An 18,517-nucleotide genomic window follows, 5' to 3' on the forward strand; every position below is an offset into this window, starting at 1 on the left:
CGAACTGGAGAAAATGAAGAAGATATGTATGTATATGCATACGCTGACAACATAGTCGTAGGTTCAACAGATTCAGAAGCTGCAGAGAATCATTGAGAAAATAGACAGATGGTGCAGTGAACACAAACTACACATAAACATAACAAAGACAGAAATGTTAATTTTCAGAAAAGGAGGCAAAACACCCAAGATTGCGGAAATCAGCATCAGAGGACAAAAAATAAAAATCTCATCAGACTTTAAATACCTAGGAGTGACATTGCAACCAACAGCCAAATGCTTCACAAAACATTCAACAGAACGTGCAGCTCAAGCAATAATAGCAATACAGGACATCAAAAACATCCGTCTACTCAGTCTAGAAACAGCCATGAAATTATTCAACACAAAAATCTTGCCAATCCTGGCATATGGGATGGAGGTTATATGGGAACACCTGACAGAAAAAAAACTAGAAACACTAGAAAAGGTAAAATCGACCTATCTAAAAAGAGCACTAGGTCTCTCTAAGACAACAAGATCTAGGCTAGTGTACCTGCTAGCGAGAGAGACATTCCTAACTAAAGACATCAGACTTCGATATATGATACCACACACCAGGGCTTCCAGAAAGCAGCTGAAGATCATGGAGGACAAACGAGAAAAAATATGGCCGGAGTTCTATGGCACCGAAGGAATGACGAACCGCTCATGGACAGCACCGAACTTCGAACAGCGACATGTCGTGACAAGACTTTCTATTCATGGCTGTCATCATCTAATGTGCAAAAACAAAACTTATCACGACCCAACCACAACATGTGTATGTGAACTGTGTAACGAAGCCCGTGAACGATATCACTTAGAACTGTGCAGTAAAAGAGTGAAATCGATAAATGAATGTAAAATGTTAAGCAAAGTAACTGTATATGGCTATTTGGCTGCAATTTTATGAAATAAATTCTTCCATACAACATCACCTCCAGTTAGCTAACTATTCTGCGTTAAAATAAAGGCCTTTTCCTAAACAACCATATGCGGTACGCACTTATTAACCCGCAAACTTTCCTTCCAAAACACGGAAAAACTGCTCAGAACTCCACGACAGCGTATGGTAAACAAATAAAAGGGGCGTTCAACAAATAATGCAAGAAATTTTTGCTCAGCCAGTTTCGGTTTAAAAACTGCAGAATTTGCTGTCGGACATCGATATTCCCGCTTCAGCCTCCATAGCTTCATGAGTACTGATAGGTGGGAGCGCAAGGCGTAACCTTCAAAATTGCGTTTGTAACGGATGTACCTCCCAAGCAGAGCTGTTACTGAAATTCTTTTCACGGAAAACCAGAGCATCACAGATACGAGGGTCACTCCAAAAGAAATGCACACTATTTTTTTAAATCCATCTTTTACTCTACATGTTTGAAAGTTTTACAGTGTGTAGATACATCCTTTAGGAACAATATTCTCATTTCTCCACTTAATTTCCGTCCCTCTCAACTGCCTTACGCCATCTTGGAACCAGCGCCTGTATACCCGCATGGTTAAATTTTGGACCAGCCTGTTGGAGCCACTGTTTGGCAGCGTGCATAAGAAAGTCACCATTCTCAAACCTTATTCCACGAAGAGAGTCTTTCAGCTTCCCAAAGAGATGATAGTCCCATGCACCCAGGTCAGGACTGTAAGGCGGGTGTTTCAGTGTTGTCCATCTGAGTTTTGTGATCGCTTCCATGGTTTTTGGACTGGCATGTGGCTGTGCATTGTCGTGCAACAGCAAAACATCCTGCTTTTGTCGATGTGGTCGATCACGACTCAGTCGAGCTTGAAGTTTCTTCAGTGTCGTCATATATGCATCAGAATTTATTGTGGTTCCACTTGGCATGATGTCCACAAACAAGAGTCCTTCGGAATCGAAAAACACCGTAGCCATACCTTTTCCAGCAGAAGATGTGGTTTTGAATTTTTTTTTCGTGGGTGAATTTGTATGATGCCACTCCATTGATTGCCTCTTCGTCTCTGGTGAAAAATGATGGAGCCATGTTTCATCACCTGTCACAATTCTTCCGAGAAATTCATCTCCACCATTCTCGTAATGTTCCAAAAGTTCGCTGCATACCGTTTTTCTTGTTCTTTGTGAGCCACTATCAACAGTACGGAGTGTGTGCAGTACGAGGGCTGCCCCTGCGACGACAATTCTCAATATTGCAGTGCCCGCTTTCATCACATAAACTGCTTGCCCACCAACTAACTGTACTTCGATCGACAGCAGAATCTCCATACACCTTTTTCAACCTCTTGTGGATGTTTCCCAGTGTCTCGTTCTCACAACACAGGAATTCTATGACAGCAGGTTGCTTCTGACGAACGTCAAATGTAGCAGCCATCTTGAAGACATGCTGTGACGGCGCCACTCACGGGAACAGGTTGAACTAAGCTTGAAAACAAGCGGGAAGGATGTATCTACACACTGTAACACTTTCACACATGCAGATTGAAAACTGTATTTTTACAAAAATAGTGTGCATTTCTTTTGTAGTGACCCTCGTATTTATAGGCGCTTGCAGAATGTCTATGGGGAACTGACAATGAACAAAAGCACGGTGAATCGTTGGGCGAGGCGTTTGTCGTCATCTCAACAAGGTCGCGAATATCTGTCCGATCTTCCGCATGCCGGCTGGCTGCACATAGCTGTAACTCCGGCAATGTAGGAAAGTGCTGACACACTCGTTCGTGGTGATCGACGGATCACAGTGAAACACCTCACTCCACAATTGGACGTCTGTTGGTAGTGCTTCACACACTCGTCTACCAGTTGAGATACTCAAAGGTGTATGTCCGCTGAGTTCCTAACCAGCTAACAGAAGATTATAAAGAGCAACGAAGGACCATCTGTGCGGAGTTGCTTTCGCATTACGAGGGAGGTTGTTGGTGCAGCAAGACGTTGGCTCCGACGTCCACCAGTAGAGTGGTGCCATGCGAGAATACAGGCCCTCTCAGTAAGATGGCGTAAGGCTGTCGCACGGAACGGCGATTACGTTGGAAATAAATGGCGTGTGACGAGGGCCTCCCGTCGGGTAGACCGCTCGCCTGGTGCAAGTCTTTCGGTTTGACGCCACTTCGGCGACTTGCGCGTCGATGGAGATGAAATGATGATGATTAGGACAACACAGTACCCAGTCCCTGAGCGGAGAAAATCTCCGACCCAGCCTGGAATCGAACCCGGGCCCTTGGGAGTGACATCCTGTCGCGCTGACCACTCAGCTACCGGGGGTTGGGATTACGTTGGAAAATAAGGTTTTGTAGTCAACAGTGGGGAGTAATATGGTGTACTGGAATCCTGAATAAAACTACTCAGCTTTTAAGAAAAACGTGTTGCATCACTAATCGAACGCCCCTCGTATACGAATTCTCCTAAGGTTACCTTGCATGGAGATCACTAAATTGCCGACCGATACGAAGATTCCTTGGACTACCTAAAACTGTTGAAACATTCAGGCTTCTCATCCATTCACGTGCTGAAGGAGAACTCAAGAATTACCATTGCTCGTTCCCGTCTCTTACTGACAACGCACCTCTGGAAAATGATGCTTTCCCCTCGAAAATTTTGGAAGTTTATTTCCGTCTTAAAGAGGTCATGGAAAAATCCATTTCTAGCCTAGTATGTTTCGACCGCCACACTTAATAAATACAGTACATCTTCCCTACGTCACACTTTGCATGGACTATAAAAAAACGAACCCATCAGTTCCAGGCAAGCAAACAGTCACATTCCGCCGTATGTCAGGTGCTAGCTCGTTCCTCGCCAACAGTCAGGACCACATCTCAACGGCGCGGCCGTCTGTTGGGTCAGACTTGAAAGGAAGTAAAATCCCGGGCCCAATAAACATATGAGTTCAATAACTGTTCTACCAAACAGGTCTTTCCAACTGACGTGAGCTGAATCCACCTTAAATTGATATTTCATCCTTAGTATGATCGACATTATCACTTTCTCGAAAACGCAGATTCTTCTCCGTGTGGAGAACAGTGTGGTGACCCACTTCAAGGTGGGCAGACAACTGCAATTATTTGTATCAGAAATTTTACAACTTATCTCGGAGTGTTAGTGGCACTATATGCTATCGAGCAAAGCATTTCTGCAAAAGAGAATTTGCTATCGAATACAGATGTAAGACATCGATGTGATAAGGAGATCAAGAGCACTTGAAGTACGTAGCAAACCGTCATTCTATAATAGGTTAAATTATCTACTTAAAAATTTGAGATATTGTACCAAACTATGCGCTTTTCACAGATAACCTGAAGGTGGGAATCACGCCGAAACAGGCCTATAGTAAGAACCAATATAATCAAACACACAGCGCCTTTAGTCTCATAACATAATTTGATAATGTCCTTATATGACATATATGACGAAGCAATATGCGGCAAATGTATGGATACGGCAAGAAATAAAGGACAAAGCCGATCGCAAAGTGTACCTCAATCAACATATGTATCTTGCGGACTTAGACCTTAGTAATAGTATCAATCCACTTACGTCTGATTATGTTTCAAAACTTATAGGTAAATATGTACCTCTTATTAGCCAATATGTACCATTTACAAACAAGAAAAATTGAAAACCTTACAAAAATTCAATATCCCACAAAAAGTTCACCAGAAACACCCCCATTTCGATTTTATAAAAGCATATAAAAACTGACTCCCCTAGCATTCACAAAGGACGAACTAAATTTATTAGATAAGGGTTTAGAATATAATCTAGAACCCAAATTTCACAACATTATCAGGAAACAACTTATAACATCAACTAAAATAGCAGTTGATACAGCTAGATTACCTATAAAACAACAAAAACAGACAACTATTAGGACAGCGAATGCAACAGAAAAAATCACCAATAACTACAAAGACCAGAACAAAGACTGTATTATATTATGTCAAATTAATGATAAACTAACATATAATAACGCAATGACAATAAAGTCAGACAAAAGTAATAGTTAACTCATACTAATGTGAAATGCCTGTATATAAAATTAAATGACTTTATCGTAGTAAATAACATCACAAGACTCAATATAGGTCCCACAAACAAATATGAAGCACAAACAAAGTAAATCATCAAACAGTGGAGTACTATTCCATCCGACTACGAAAAATGAGCATGTCTTTCCAACTGACGTGAGCTGAATCCACCTTAAATTGATATTTCATCCTTAGTATGATCGACATTATCACTTTCTCGAAAACGCAGATTCTTCTCCGTGTGGAGAACAGTGTGGTGACCCACTTCAAGGTGGGCAGACAACTGCAATTATTTGTATCAGAAATTTTACAACTTATCTCGGAGTGTTAGTGGCACTATATGCTATCGAGCAAAGCATTTCTGCAAAAGAGAATTTGCTATCGAATACAGATGTAAGACATCGATGTGATAAGGAGATCAAGAGCACTTGAAGTACGTAGCAAACCGTCATTCTATAATAGGTTAAATTATCTACTTAAAAATTTGAAATATTGTACCAAACTATGCGCTTTTCACAGATAACCTGAAGGTGGGAATCACGCCGAAACAGGCCTATAGTAAGAACCAATATAATCAAACACAGCAGCGCCTTTAGTCTCATAACATAATTTGATAATGTCCTTATATGACATATATGACGAAGCAATATGCGGCAAATGTATGGATACGGCAAGAAATAAAGGACAAAGCCGATCGCAAAGTGTACCTCAATCAACATATGTATCTTGCGGACTTAGACCTTAGTAATAGTATCAATCCACTTACGTCTGATTATGTTTCAAAACTTATAGGTAAATATGTACCTCTTATTAGCCAATATGTACCATTTACAAACAAGAAAAATTGAAAACCTTACAAAAATTCAATATCCCACAAAAAGTTCACCAGAAACACCCCCATTTCGATTTTATAAAAGCATATAAAAACTGACTCCCCTAGCATTCACAAAGGACGAACTAAATTTATTAGATAAGGGTTTAGAATATAATCTAGAACCCAAATTTCACAACATTATCAGGAAACAACTTATAACATCAACTAAAATAGCAGTTGATACAGCTAGATTACCTATAAAACAACAAAACAGACACCTATTAGGACAGCGAATGCAACAGAAAAAATCACCAATAACTACAAAGACCAGAACAAAGACTGTATTATATTATGTCAAATTAATGATAAACTAACATATAATAACGCAATGACAATAAAGTCAGACAAAAGTAATAGTTAACTCATACTAATGTGAAATACCTGTATATAAAATTAAATGACTTTATCGTAGTAAATAACATCACAAGACTCAATATAGGTCCCACAAACAAATATGAAGCACAAACAAAGTAAATCATCAAACAGTGGAGTACTATTCCATCCGACTACGAAAAATGAGCATGTTTGTTAATGACTCCTAGAACATCTAAATTACGCGGACATCCAAAAATTCATTAAATATCTGCCCCTGTCCAGACATTTAATGATAGTATAAACAGTCCCACATATCTGCTTAGCAAAAAACTGCACATAATTCTAAAGAAACTATACAGTTTTAGTGAACAATACACGTTAGAAAACTCTAGATTATTAGCACAAAAAATAACACATTAAAATCCTGAAGACAGCATATTTGTCTCATTTGGTGTCACAAATCTCTATACAAACTTTGCAATCGACGAAAAAATTACCATAATAGAACACAATTTCATCAATGATCTCGTTCAATTAGTAAACTTCATACCTAAGAAAAATTAGTTTCAATTCGATGGTAAATTTATACTCACGCAGATGATTTAGCCATGGCATGTAGCATAGCAGGCTTAATACGTACATTTCCTTAAAGAATTCAGAAGACAAATTCTTTCGCGCCACAAACGTAATAATCGCCAAAATCGTAACCAATTAGAGATATGTTGACGACATGCTAATCTTAATAAGTGGAAATAATGAAGACATTCAGCTAATACATGATACTCTCAACAATCTGTACAACAAAGAATTACAAAACAAAAAACAATAAATCATCTGGATTTTATCACAAAAACATTTATGCAGACATATTCGAGATTTGAAACACAAATATCTCACAGAAAATTTTACTGACATAATCCTTCCAAACAGGAGATGAATAGAAAAGCAAAATCTACAAACATATCAGATATCACATTAATACGAAATTAAAAGAAACCACAAGAAAGCACGCATTTTCGAAAACAATATCGGAAAAGTGTCACAAACCTAGCACACCACGACACTATCTGTCATAACCAATTCCATAAAAACAATAGAATTAAATTACATGCGACAGTAAAACCACATAAACACGAATCATACAAGCAATGTAATGTAGCTGGTGAGAACAAAGATATGACCTAGAGAATACCAAAGAATCAAACAGCCGGTAACCATGTAACATCGCTGACTCAACTGTCAATGAATCTATCACGATACATCATTTTGAAATAAACTTTCATAATTCGGCAATACATAAATAACTGCTCCAACAAAAAAATTAACATCTGCTATAACTCCAACAGCATCAAGCCAGAAAACTTATAAAATTGTGTGACAGCAACTGATACATCTACATTTACATCTGCATGGATTCTCTGCAAATCACATTTAAGTTCCTGGCAGAGGGTTCATCGAACCATCTTCACAGTTGTCTATTATTCCAATCTCGTATAGCGCACTGAAAGAACGAACACTTATATCTTTCCGTACGAGCTCTGATTTCCCTTATTTTCTCGTGGTGATCGTTTCTCCCTATGTAGGTCGGCGTCAACAGCATATTTTCGCATTCGGAGGAAAAAGTTAGCAATTGGAATTTGGTGAGAGGATTCCGTCGCAACGAAAATCGCCTTTCTTTTAATGATGTCCAGCCCAAATCCTGTACCATTTCAGTGACACTCTCTCCCATATTTCGCTATAATACAAAACGAGCTGCCCTCCTTTTAACTTTTTCGATGTGCTCCGTCAGTCCTATCTGTTAAGGATCCCACACCGCGCAGCAGTATTCTAAAAGAGGACGGACAAGGGTAATGTAGGCAGTCTCCTTCGTAGATCTGTTACGCCAGTAAAACGCAGTCTTTGGCTAGCCTTCCCCACAACAATTTCTATGTCTTCCTTCCAATTTAAGTTGTTCGTAACTGAAATTAATAGGTATTTAGACTTGACTGATTTATCCTGTAACCGAAGTTTAACGAATTCCTTTTAGCACTCATGTGGATGACCTCACACTTTTCGTTATTTAGGGTCAACTGCTAATTTTCGCACCATTCAGATATCTTTTTTTAAATCGTTTTTCAATTTGTTTTCATCTTCATTAGTAGATAAACGATAGCGTCATCTGCAAACAACCTAAGACGGCTGCTCAGATTGTCTCCCAAATCGTTTATGTAGATAAGGAACAGCAAAGGGCCTATAACACTACCTTGGGGAACGCAAGAAATCATTTCTGTTTTACTCGATGACTTTCTGTCCGTTACTACTAACTGTGACCTCTCTGACAGGAAATCACAAATCCAGTCACATAACTGAGACGATATTCCATAAGCTCGCAATTTCATTACAAGCCTCTTGCGTGGTACAGTGTGAAAAGCCTTCCAGAAATACGTAATCGATCTCTGAAATCCCTTAATAGCACTCAACACTTCATGCGAATGGAGCAGACTACCAGAACAGTGGAGAAGAGACCTAAGGAACTCAGCGAGATATCTGACTAAAACAATTAAAAATGTCAGCACTGCCTCGAATATAATCAAAAAATGAAATGCGATGAGGCCAGTATGGTGGCGCAAATGTCAGTTTTCTGGGACGGCATAATTAAGGAGTCTATTTAAATAAAGACGTCAAAAACATTATAAACAGGGACAGAGGTTTCAATTTCAACAAACCTAGGAGTACGACACTCAGTTTATTAAAATCTTACCGACAATCACATCCACTTCAGCTGAGAAACGCAGAGAGAATTCGCGTTTCACGGAATATGAATACGGGATCTGAACAACAAAAGAGCATCAAAGGGCGTAGTGAGTGTCGGGAATCGAACTCAATGACTGTGTGGCTCAAATGGCTCTGAGCACTATGGGGCTTAACTGCTGAGGTCATCAGTCCCCTAGAACTTAGAACTACTTAAACCTAACTAACCTAAGGACATCACACAAATCCATGCCCGAGGCAGGATTCGAACCTGCGACCGTAGTGGTCGCACGGTTCCAGACTGTAGCGCCTAGAACCGCTCGGCCACTTAGGCCGGCTAATCGAACTCAACCATGAATAACAGTACGAGATCAAATTAGTTCACTCTCTGGTTAGAGTCTATGCAGAGAGCAGACATAACAACAAAACTCGCACTACATAAAGAAGACGGCTGGGGCGATCAAAAAAAAAAGTGCTAAAAATGGAAATAACATCATGACAGAACGTCCTGAAAAACAATACTAGAGCAATATTTGTTGACGATCAGCTTTTATTCGCAGGTAATTAGTATCTTGCATCAGTGTTTCATTACTCTCTCGTTAACCGTAAAGATGATTTTGGTGTGGCATCATTATAGGCTACACCCATAGGCAATGTGAGAGGGTTGTTCAGGAAGTAAGATCCGATCGGTCGCGAAATGGAAGCCACAGAGAAAATCAGAAAAGTTTTATTTGCAACAGTTAGCTATGCCTTCCAGCTGCTTCTCTACGTAGTAGCCGCTTCGGCTTAGACATTTTTCATAGCATTGTACCAACCTTCCACCACCTCATCGTAAAAGGCAGACTCCTGTACTTCCCGTCAATTCTCTATGCTGGTCTGCAGCTCATTATCTGTGCCAAAATGTGTTCATAGCCAGCGGTTCGTGTGAGCAGCGATGAACATCAGAGGGAGCCACGTCCGGGCTGTATGGTGGGTGATGAAACAGTTCCTATTGAAAACGCTATAGGAACGTCATATAGTGCGCAGCCATTATTGTCCTGAAGAAGGAAATACATGGCAATTACGTTATGTAGGTACCATGATATCAGGTGAAAACTCTCGACAGGCACCTATTCGGAAGACACTATTTTCTCAGCAACTTTACATGTTCACTGTGCACTCGACAGGCATACTAGAGACACTGCCCAACACATCTGTGCAAAGCTTCATCTGTTTTTCACTGTGGTTTCCATTTCACGACAGATTGGAACTTACTGTCTGAACACGCCATGTGTATGTATGTTTAGTTAAAGTAATAAAATCATTTACACAAGTTAACTAGAGTTTAGTGTACCAATATTTCACTGTTGATTTTCGTTGTCCAGAATTGTGGTTAATTTCCAATTCCTTTACTTTTAAATGAAACTGTGTTAAATATGTGTTCATGAAGTGTAAGTGCTACTGTTTGAGATACATACTGTGCGAATTAGGTAGTGAGTGAAAAGTAAGTGTTGACGTATTAATGTGATGGCAGACAGTTAACGTTGTAGTAAGGCAGGTTGAGTGACTGATTGTATTATACTTTGCCACGGTAACGGAAAAAAATGCTTAATATTAGAGTTTAACGCCCATTTCAAGTCTTTGGGACGCTGCATTTGTTCGTTTTTAACTTCCATGAAATAATAATCGCCACTGGACATGTTCAAGACTCGTGCCCCGAACGTACGATTGTACTCGACTCGAAGATAGCAATGTCGGAAGAAGGCAACTGCAAAATATCTTGACTAGGACATTCGCATCTCTGTCCCAAACGCCCGTTTGGTGACTCTGGCCCCTGCACTCACAAAAGTGATTAAAGGAACTTGTGGATTTCTCTGTAACGATGTTCAGACGGAAACTTGAATTATATTCCTCCAGAATACGCAGAATGTTAACTAACGCGCCATATTACTTGGTTTGGTTGGGTAGCTACTGCAAGACTCAAGTGAGACGATATTTCAGTTGCATATGGTGTTGGTGGTAAGCCCTGACGCTTCCTCCAATTGTCATATCATATTGTTGAACGATGCGTAACGGTCTAACATCTTGTCGTCTTCTAACAGTCCGAGGTCAGTCACCTACATGGGATTGATACTAGCGGCAGGGCCGAGCGAGGTGGCGCAATGGCTAGCACACTGGACTGGCATTCGGGAGGATGACGGTTCAATCCCGCGTCCGGCCATCCTGATTTAGGTTTACCGTGATTTCCCTAAATCGCTCCAGGCAAATTCCAGGATGGTTCCTTTGAAAGGGCACGGCCGACTTCCTTCCCAATCCTTCACTAATCCGATGAGACCTCGCTGTTTGGTCTCTTCCCCCAAAAACAACAACAACAACAAGTAGAGGCAGAAGACGTCAACCTCCTTGTTGCTTCCGCGATACTCCTTCCAAGCTGAGGATCGTCACAGTTTATATTCTGTAAAAGTCGCTTATATCAACACTATTCCATATACTCTGTGCCGGCCGGGGTAGCCGAGCGGTTCTAGGCGCTACAGTCTGGAACCGCGCGACCACTACGGTCGCAGGTTCGAATCCTGCCTCGGGCATGGATGTGTGTGATGTCCATAGGTTAGTTAGGTTTAAGTAGTTCTAAGTTCTAGGGGACTGATGACCTCAGAAGTTAAGTCCCATAGTGCTCAGAGCCATATACTCTGTATACGGAATCGACCAAATGATTTGTCTTTTCCTAGAACCTGCTCTCTGTAGGACCTAGGTGCACACTGATACAGTAAACGAGACTCGTAATGTTCTAAAGCATCTATGAATAATCATTGTGAAGAATTAACACGGATTAGACAACCACAAATCATTAATACAATACTTAACCTACGTGGAAATGGTGTACAGGTGTTTCAAGATCCCAGACAGGAGAGGGTATTTTCCCCATTTCAGTACCGAGTCCCTCCATAATGGCCACAGGTCGCCTCGGCCTGCAATCAAATGACTATAGCGGATCTTGCCCGTGGTAAAAAGTGGTCTGCTCGATAGTCTCCCAACCCTCCCCCTCCTAGTGCAGCGGGGAACGAAAATTTGCACTCTACCTCTACTTAGTCAGAAGCCCGTTCATGGGTTGAGCGCCACCAACTTTACCTTTTATTTTTTTACTTTATTTTATTCGTTACACAGGGTGGACCATCTGAAGTTTCGGATGAGATTATCTCGAAAACTATACATCGGGTACAAACAGTGTGTAAGACAAGTTTGTAAGCTCAAAGGGGGACATCAAATGATACTACACGTGACCTCCTGCCCCCGCCTCCTTGGGTGGGGTGGGGGTCAACTTTTAACTCTTAAATGGAAACACCCATTTTTATTGCAGATTCGGATTCTCCATAAAAAAGTAATCAAGTTTTGTCTGAAAAATTTTTTAAACCGTTGACAGATGGCACTGAAATTGAGAAAAAGTAAAAATGGGTAAGAACTCCGATTTATTTAGAATTATCCGAGAAGGACGCATCAAATCGATGAAAAATGTGCACCAATTCTTCCGTTGCGCCAAATTGAGCTATTTTTGTAAAAATGTACTGTATCCTACTTTTAGCGTTACCCAGGAACAACTACATGGACGTAGTAGAATTATGTTCCCATGGGGTGCTTCATTATTATGAGTCTCCTTGCCTCTCACATGCTGGGGTACTTCGTTAGTGTGAGTCCCCTTGCCGCTCAAAATTTGGGGTGCTTAATTAATTAAATTAGCCACGAAGAAATTGTTCAAAAGCCGGCTGAAGTGGCCGAGCGGTTCTAGGCGCTACAGTCTGGAACCGCGCTACCGCTACGGTCACAGGTTCGAATCCTGCCTCGGAAATGGATGTGTGTGATGTCCTTAGGTTAGTTAGGTTTAAGTAGTTCCAAGTTCTAGGGGACTGATGACCTGAGAAGTTAAGTCCCATAGTGCTCAGAGCCATTTTTTGAAATTGTTCAAAACTATCCAAATTTGCTTCAATGCATAAAGTCAATCGTCTGCAAAAGTTGTCCACAGTTTTGAGCAGTACATTCCGTGGTATGGCTGCACACGCTCTTAGAATGCGTTGCTCCTCATCGTTTCTGGTTGCGGGCTGTCTTTCATAAACAATATTTTTTAAATAATCCCACAAGAAAAAATCAGGAGATGTTAGGTCTGGTGAACGTGGAGGACGCTGAATTGGTCTGCCGCGTCCTATCCACCCACCAGGCTACCCTAAATTTAAAACGTTCCGCACATTTTTAGCATAATGGGGAGCTGCTCCGTCCTGTTGCAACCACATTCATTGCCTGGTCTCTAAATTAACATCTTCCATTAGCTCCAACAAACCATCGCGGAGAAGTTGCAAATAAGATTCCCCAGTTTCGGTCAAAAAAATACAGTCCTATCAAGTAACCGTTTAAAATTCTACACCAGACCATTAACGACCATTTGTGTTGATTGTCAACGGGTCTGTGCCAGTGTGGATTGACAGGGGACCAATAATGACAATCATGACGATTTAATTCGCCATTGTTTTTGAATGTGGCTTCATCGGTGAACATAACGTAACTAAATAAATCATTATCATCTCTTATCATTTTCAAGGCCCATTGGCAGAAATGCACACGTATTTGCATATCTTTCGGCGTTAATGCCTGTGTCAGTGTGATATGGTACGCATGATATTTATGTGCCTTCAAAATCCTCAAAACAGTTGATTTCGGTATTTCAGTTTGTCTCTGAATCGCACGACTACTAATTTCGGAATCCAGTTGAACACAGGAGAGAACGGTAAGGGAGCGAGCGTCATTTGCATTGTATTCGCGATGACGAAGTGGACGGTGCATGTATCCATTTCGAGCTCGTTGAGTGCAATTTCGAATAATGTTTTCACTTGGAGGTCGTCTGTTTGCGAAACGATCCGCCTACAACTGCTCAGCTGCAGCGTAGCTGTTGTGGTATTCACCTAAAAGTAACATCATATCAACAATCTCTGTAGGAGGATAGTGAGCCATATTTCGCTAAAGAATAATTTACTTTCGTCAGTTGATGTTTACGGTTCACAATCTGAAAGTGAAGTGACGTCTGATCGCATTGCACCGACGTTTATACTGAGCCATAGTTCGCAGTTTGGCCACAGTAGCGCCACAGTCGGGTGAGTAATGCAATTCTGAAGAGTTCCCTAACGAGATTTTAATATCATTCCGCCTCCCTCCATCAAAAACTGTGGAGGGTAGGATCCATTGAGTATAAAAAATAGCTTAATTTGGCTTCATGAAAGAATTGGTGCCATATTGTATCGATTTGATGCGTCCTTCTCGGATCATTCTAAACAAATCGGAGTTCTTCCCCAGTTTTATTTTTTCTCTATTTCAGCGCCATCTGTCAATGGTTTAAAAATGTTTCAGACCAAACTTGATTACTTTTATATGGCGAATCCGAATCTGCAATAAAAATGGGGGTTTCTATGTAAGATTTAAAAGTTGCGCCGTGCCCCATCCAAGAGGGTGGGGGCTGGGGGATCACGTGTAGTGTCATATGATGTCTCCCTTTGAGCTTACGAACTTGTCTTACCCACTATTTTTAACCGATGTATAGTTTTCGAGATAATCTCATCCGAAACTTCAGATGGACCGCCCTGTATTTAGTATCGAATGTCAATCCTTTCATATAATACAAGGATCTAATTACAAGTGTTTAAACGTACAGTATGCGATCAAAAGTATCCGGACACCCCCAAAAACATACGTTTTTCATATTAGGTGCATTGTGCTGCCACCTGTTGCCAGGTACTCCATATCAGCGACTTCAGTAGTCATTAGACGTCGTGAGGGAGCACAATTGGGCGCTCCGTGGAACTCACGGACTTCTAACATGGTCAGATGATTTGGTGTCACTTGTGTCATGCGTCTGTACACGATATTTCCACACACCTAAACATTCCTAGGTCCACTGTTTCCGATGTGATAGTGAGGTGGAAACGTGAAGGGACACGTAGAACACAAAAGCGTACAGGCCGACCTTGTCTGTTAACTGACAGAGACCGCTGGCAGCTGAACAGGGTCGTAATGTGTAATAGGCAGACATCTATCCAGACCATCTCATAGGAATTCCAAACTGCATCAGGATCCACTGCAAATACTATGACAGTTAGGCGGGAGGTGAGAAAACTTAGATTTCATGGTTAAGCGGCTGCTCATAAGCCCCACATCGCGACGGTAAATGCCAAAGGTCGCCTCCCTTGGTGTAAGGAGCGTAAACATTGGACGATCGAACAGTGGAAAAACGTTGTGTGGAGTGACGAATCACAGTACACAATGTGGCGGTCCGATGGTAGGGTGTGGGTAAGGCGAATGCCCGGTGAACATCATCTGCCAGCGTGACTAGTGCCAACAGTAAAATTCGGAGGCTGTGGTGGTATGGTGTGGTCTTGTTTTTCATGGAGAGAGCTTGCATCCTTTGTTGTTTTGCGTGGTACTATCACAGCACATGCTTACATTGATGTTTTAAGCTCCTTGTTGATCCTTTGTTGTTTTGCGTGGTACTATCACAGCACATGCCTACATTGATGTTTTAAGTTTCTTCTTGCTTCCCACTGTTGAAGAGCAATTCGGAGATGGTGATTGCATCTTTCAACACGATCGGGCACTTGTTTATAATGTACGGCATGTGGCGGAAGGGTTACACGACAATAACATCCTTGTAATGGACTGGCCTGCACAAAGTCTGACCTGAATCCTATAGAACATCTTTGGGATGTTTTGGAACGCTGACTTCGTGCCAGGCCTCACCGACCGACATCGATACCTCTCCTCAGTGCAGCACTCCGTGAAGAATGGGCTGCCATTCCCCAAGAAAACTTCCAGCACCTGATTGAACGTGTGCCTGCTAGAGCGTAAGCTGTCATCAAAGCTCACGGTGGGCCAACATTATATTGAATTCCAGCATTCCCGATGGAGGGCGCCACGAACTTGTAAGTCATTTTCAGCCAGGTGTCCGGATACTTTTGATCGCATTCTGTATCTGTAAGGGTCACTGTTGTTTGCTTTTCTGGTTTGTTTGTAATACTACGTGAGTTGCATGAGCCGGGAGTGTCAGTATCTTTCAATTAACAGAGAGCATTTTTGGATGCATGTATACTTATTATTCAGAAAGATTTCTACTACATACTTGTCGAAACTATACTTAATGTCAGAGAGTGATGTTCGTTCATTGATCCTGATTTTTGTATGCTTGGGTACAAGTAAAATGTGAATGTAGTAGTACAGCTTTATTGATTATGAGATGGACAATACATTTAATATCATTCTGTTCACCTCAGAATCCTACTCGTGAAATTAATCACTCTCGATTAATACACTTAAGTTAATTTAGTGAAAACTAACGATATTAGGTCACCACTAGATTACACAGTCATTGGCATTATTTAAATATTGGTCGACTTAATGTTACAAAGATTGTTCAATAGGTGAAGGTGGTCCCCCTACTTCCCTTTCCTGCCAAATGTAGACGTGTGTACACTATCTGATAAAAAGTATCTGGTCAGCCCCACGTCATGCTGAATTGACCATTGTATGACAGACACGAGAGGCGGACCAGCGAGTATAAAAAGTGGCGGGGAGTATTGTGTTGTCAGAGGAGCAGCAGTAACAGCAGAATGGGGGGTTCACTGATTCCGCACGTGGGCTAGTCATTGAATGTAGCCAGAATAACAAATCCATCACGGACATTCCATCTGAAGCGGTCCAAATCGACTGTTGGTGATGTGGAAACGCAAAGGAATAACCACAGCTAAACCAAGACCAGGCCGACGACCTGTACTGATGGGATAGGGAACGTCGAGCGTTGCGGAGGGTGGTTTTAAAAAATATCACAAGAAATCAAACGTCGTGAGTTCCCTAGTACGAGTGATTTGGAGTGATCAATCACGCTATACGCTGTGGTAATCCGATGCAAGGATTTGGATTTGGGGTATGCCTGGAGAACTTTACCTGCCACCAGCTGCGGTGTTACGGTATGAAGGTGATTTTCGTAGTTAGGGTTTGCCCCCCTTATTGTGTTTAAGAAAACGCCATGTGCGGAACGATAAGAACGTGGCGTATACTGCGTTCGCCAACGGCCTTGCAGCAGTAGTAACACCGGTTCCCGTCACATCACCGAAGTGAAACGCTGTCGGACTGGGCTAGCACTTGGGTGGGTGACCATCTGGTCTACCGAGCGCTATTGGCAAGCGGGGTGCACTCAGTCCTTGTGAGGCAAACCGAGGAGCCACTTGATTGAGAAGTAGCAACTCCGGTCTCTGAAAGTGACATACGGCCCGGACAGCGGTGTGCTGACTACATACCGCTCCATATCCACATCCAGTGACGCTTGTGGTCTGAGGATGACACGGCGGCCGGTCGGTACCGTTGGGCCTTCACGGCCAGTTCGGGAGGAGTTAAATTTTTTTGTATATTGCGTACGATAGAGGAACAGTTCGGAGACGATGATTGTTGGTATCAGCATGATAATGGTTCATGTCGTAAAGCAGCATCTGTGCAGTAATGGTTTGTGGACAGTAACGGTCCTGAAATGGACTTTCCTGTCGAGAGCCCCAACCTGAACGCCATGGAACATCTTCCGGATGAGGTAGAGCGTCGAATTTACTGCAGCCCTAGTGGCCAACACCACTAACTTCTCCGGTTTCGGCTCTTGAGGAAGAATGGGTTCCCTTTCCTACCCATACCCCAGTGAAAGTGTCGCCAGTAGAGTTCAAGCCGTCATAAAGGGGATGGGTTGACACGCCTCAAATTAATATCCACTAATAGGTGTCCAGGTACTTTTGATCAGATAGAGTAGATAAAAACGCGTCTCACAATAAATCCTGATTGGGCACCAGCTATTGTGCTGACTCACCTCGATGACGTAATCATGCTCGTCGCACGTGTCGAATTTTCGTGAGAAAGTGAACTTGGTGACGTCGTGAGAGCTCACGTAGCGGAAGTCCTTGCAGTCCTGTTGCTCGTCCACGTGAAACGCACCTTCCTCGTCCGTCCAGGTATCCTGGTAACAGATGCAGTCTCGTTCAGTGTTGCACTGGTACATTTAAAGCAGAACAATTGTAATTAGCTAATATGGTGAATACTACCAGTATGAATTTCATTTACTTTACATCTATGGTCACGAATTTTTTCTCATCAAACTACCGGTTTCCGTCTATAGTGACCATCTTCAGATCTGTTTTATAAAAACATGTCCTAATACACTGGAGCCATAGTGACATCGTCATGTGCTAAACATAAAATCACCGCCAGCATCGTCAAACGTATATAAATAATGGTATATACAAGAGTCATCTTGTCAGCATCACTACTACAAAAAAAAAAAAAGTGACCATAGACGTAAAGTAACGGAAATTTATACCATATTCAGGTCGCTGTTCAGTTCGCGTCTACGTCGCAGCTTGTGAAATTACCAGTATGCTTTTCATTCATCATCCAATATTGAAAAACATTGAGAAAAATTCTGTATAAAAATAGTGACTGGTGCAAGCACAAGTTTCGTTCGATAACAGCCCTTGCCTCTTGTTAAACCCCAGGTCCCTAATAGAATTCGTCTTGTTATTGCCTGTTAGAGCATTTGAAACATAA

At 41.8% G+C, this 18,517-nt stretch overlaps 1 protein-coding gene across 1 annotated transcript in view; it reads right to left on the reverse strand.

The window, feature by feature from the left end:
• Positions 1-18,517, reverse strand: part of LOC126298490 (dopamine beta-hydroxylase) — a 145,124-nt gene that overhangs the window by 114,796 nt on the left and 11,811 nt on the right. The window contains exon 2 of the mRNA XM_049989826.1: positions 17,784-17,930. Coding sequence (XP_049845783.1) covers positions 17,784-17,930 — 147 coding nt within the window. The remainder of the gene's footprint in view (positions 1-17,783; positions 17,931-18,517) is intronic.

The sequence above is a fragment of the Schistocerca gregaria genome, chromosome X, assembly GCF_023897955.1.
Source record: "Schistocerca gregaria isolate iqSchGreg1 chromosome X, iqSchGreg1.2, whole genome shotgun sequence".
NCBI classification, from domain to species: Eukaryota; Metazoa; Arthropoda; class Insecta; order Orthoptera; family Acrididae; genus Schistocerca; species Schistocerca gregaria.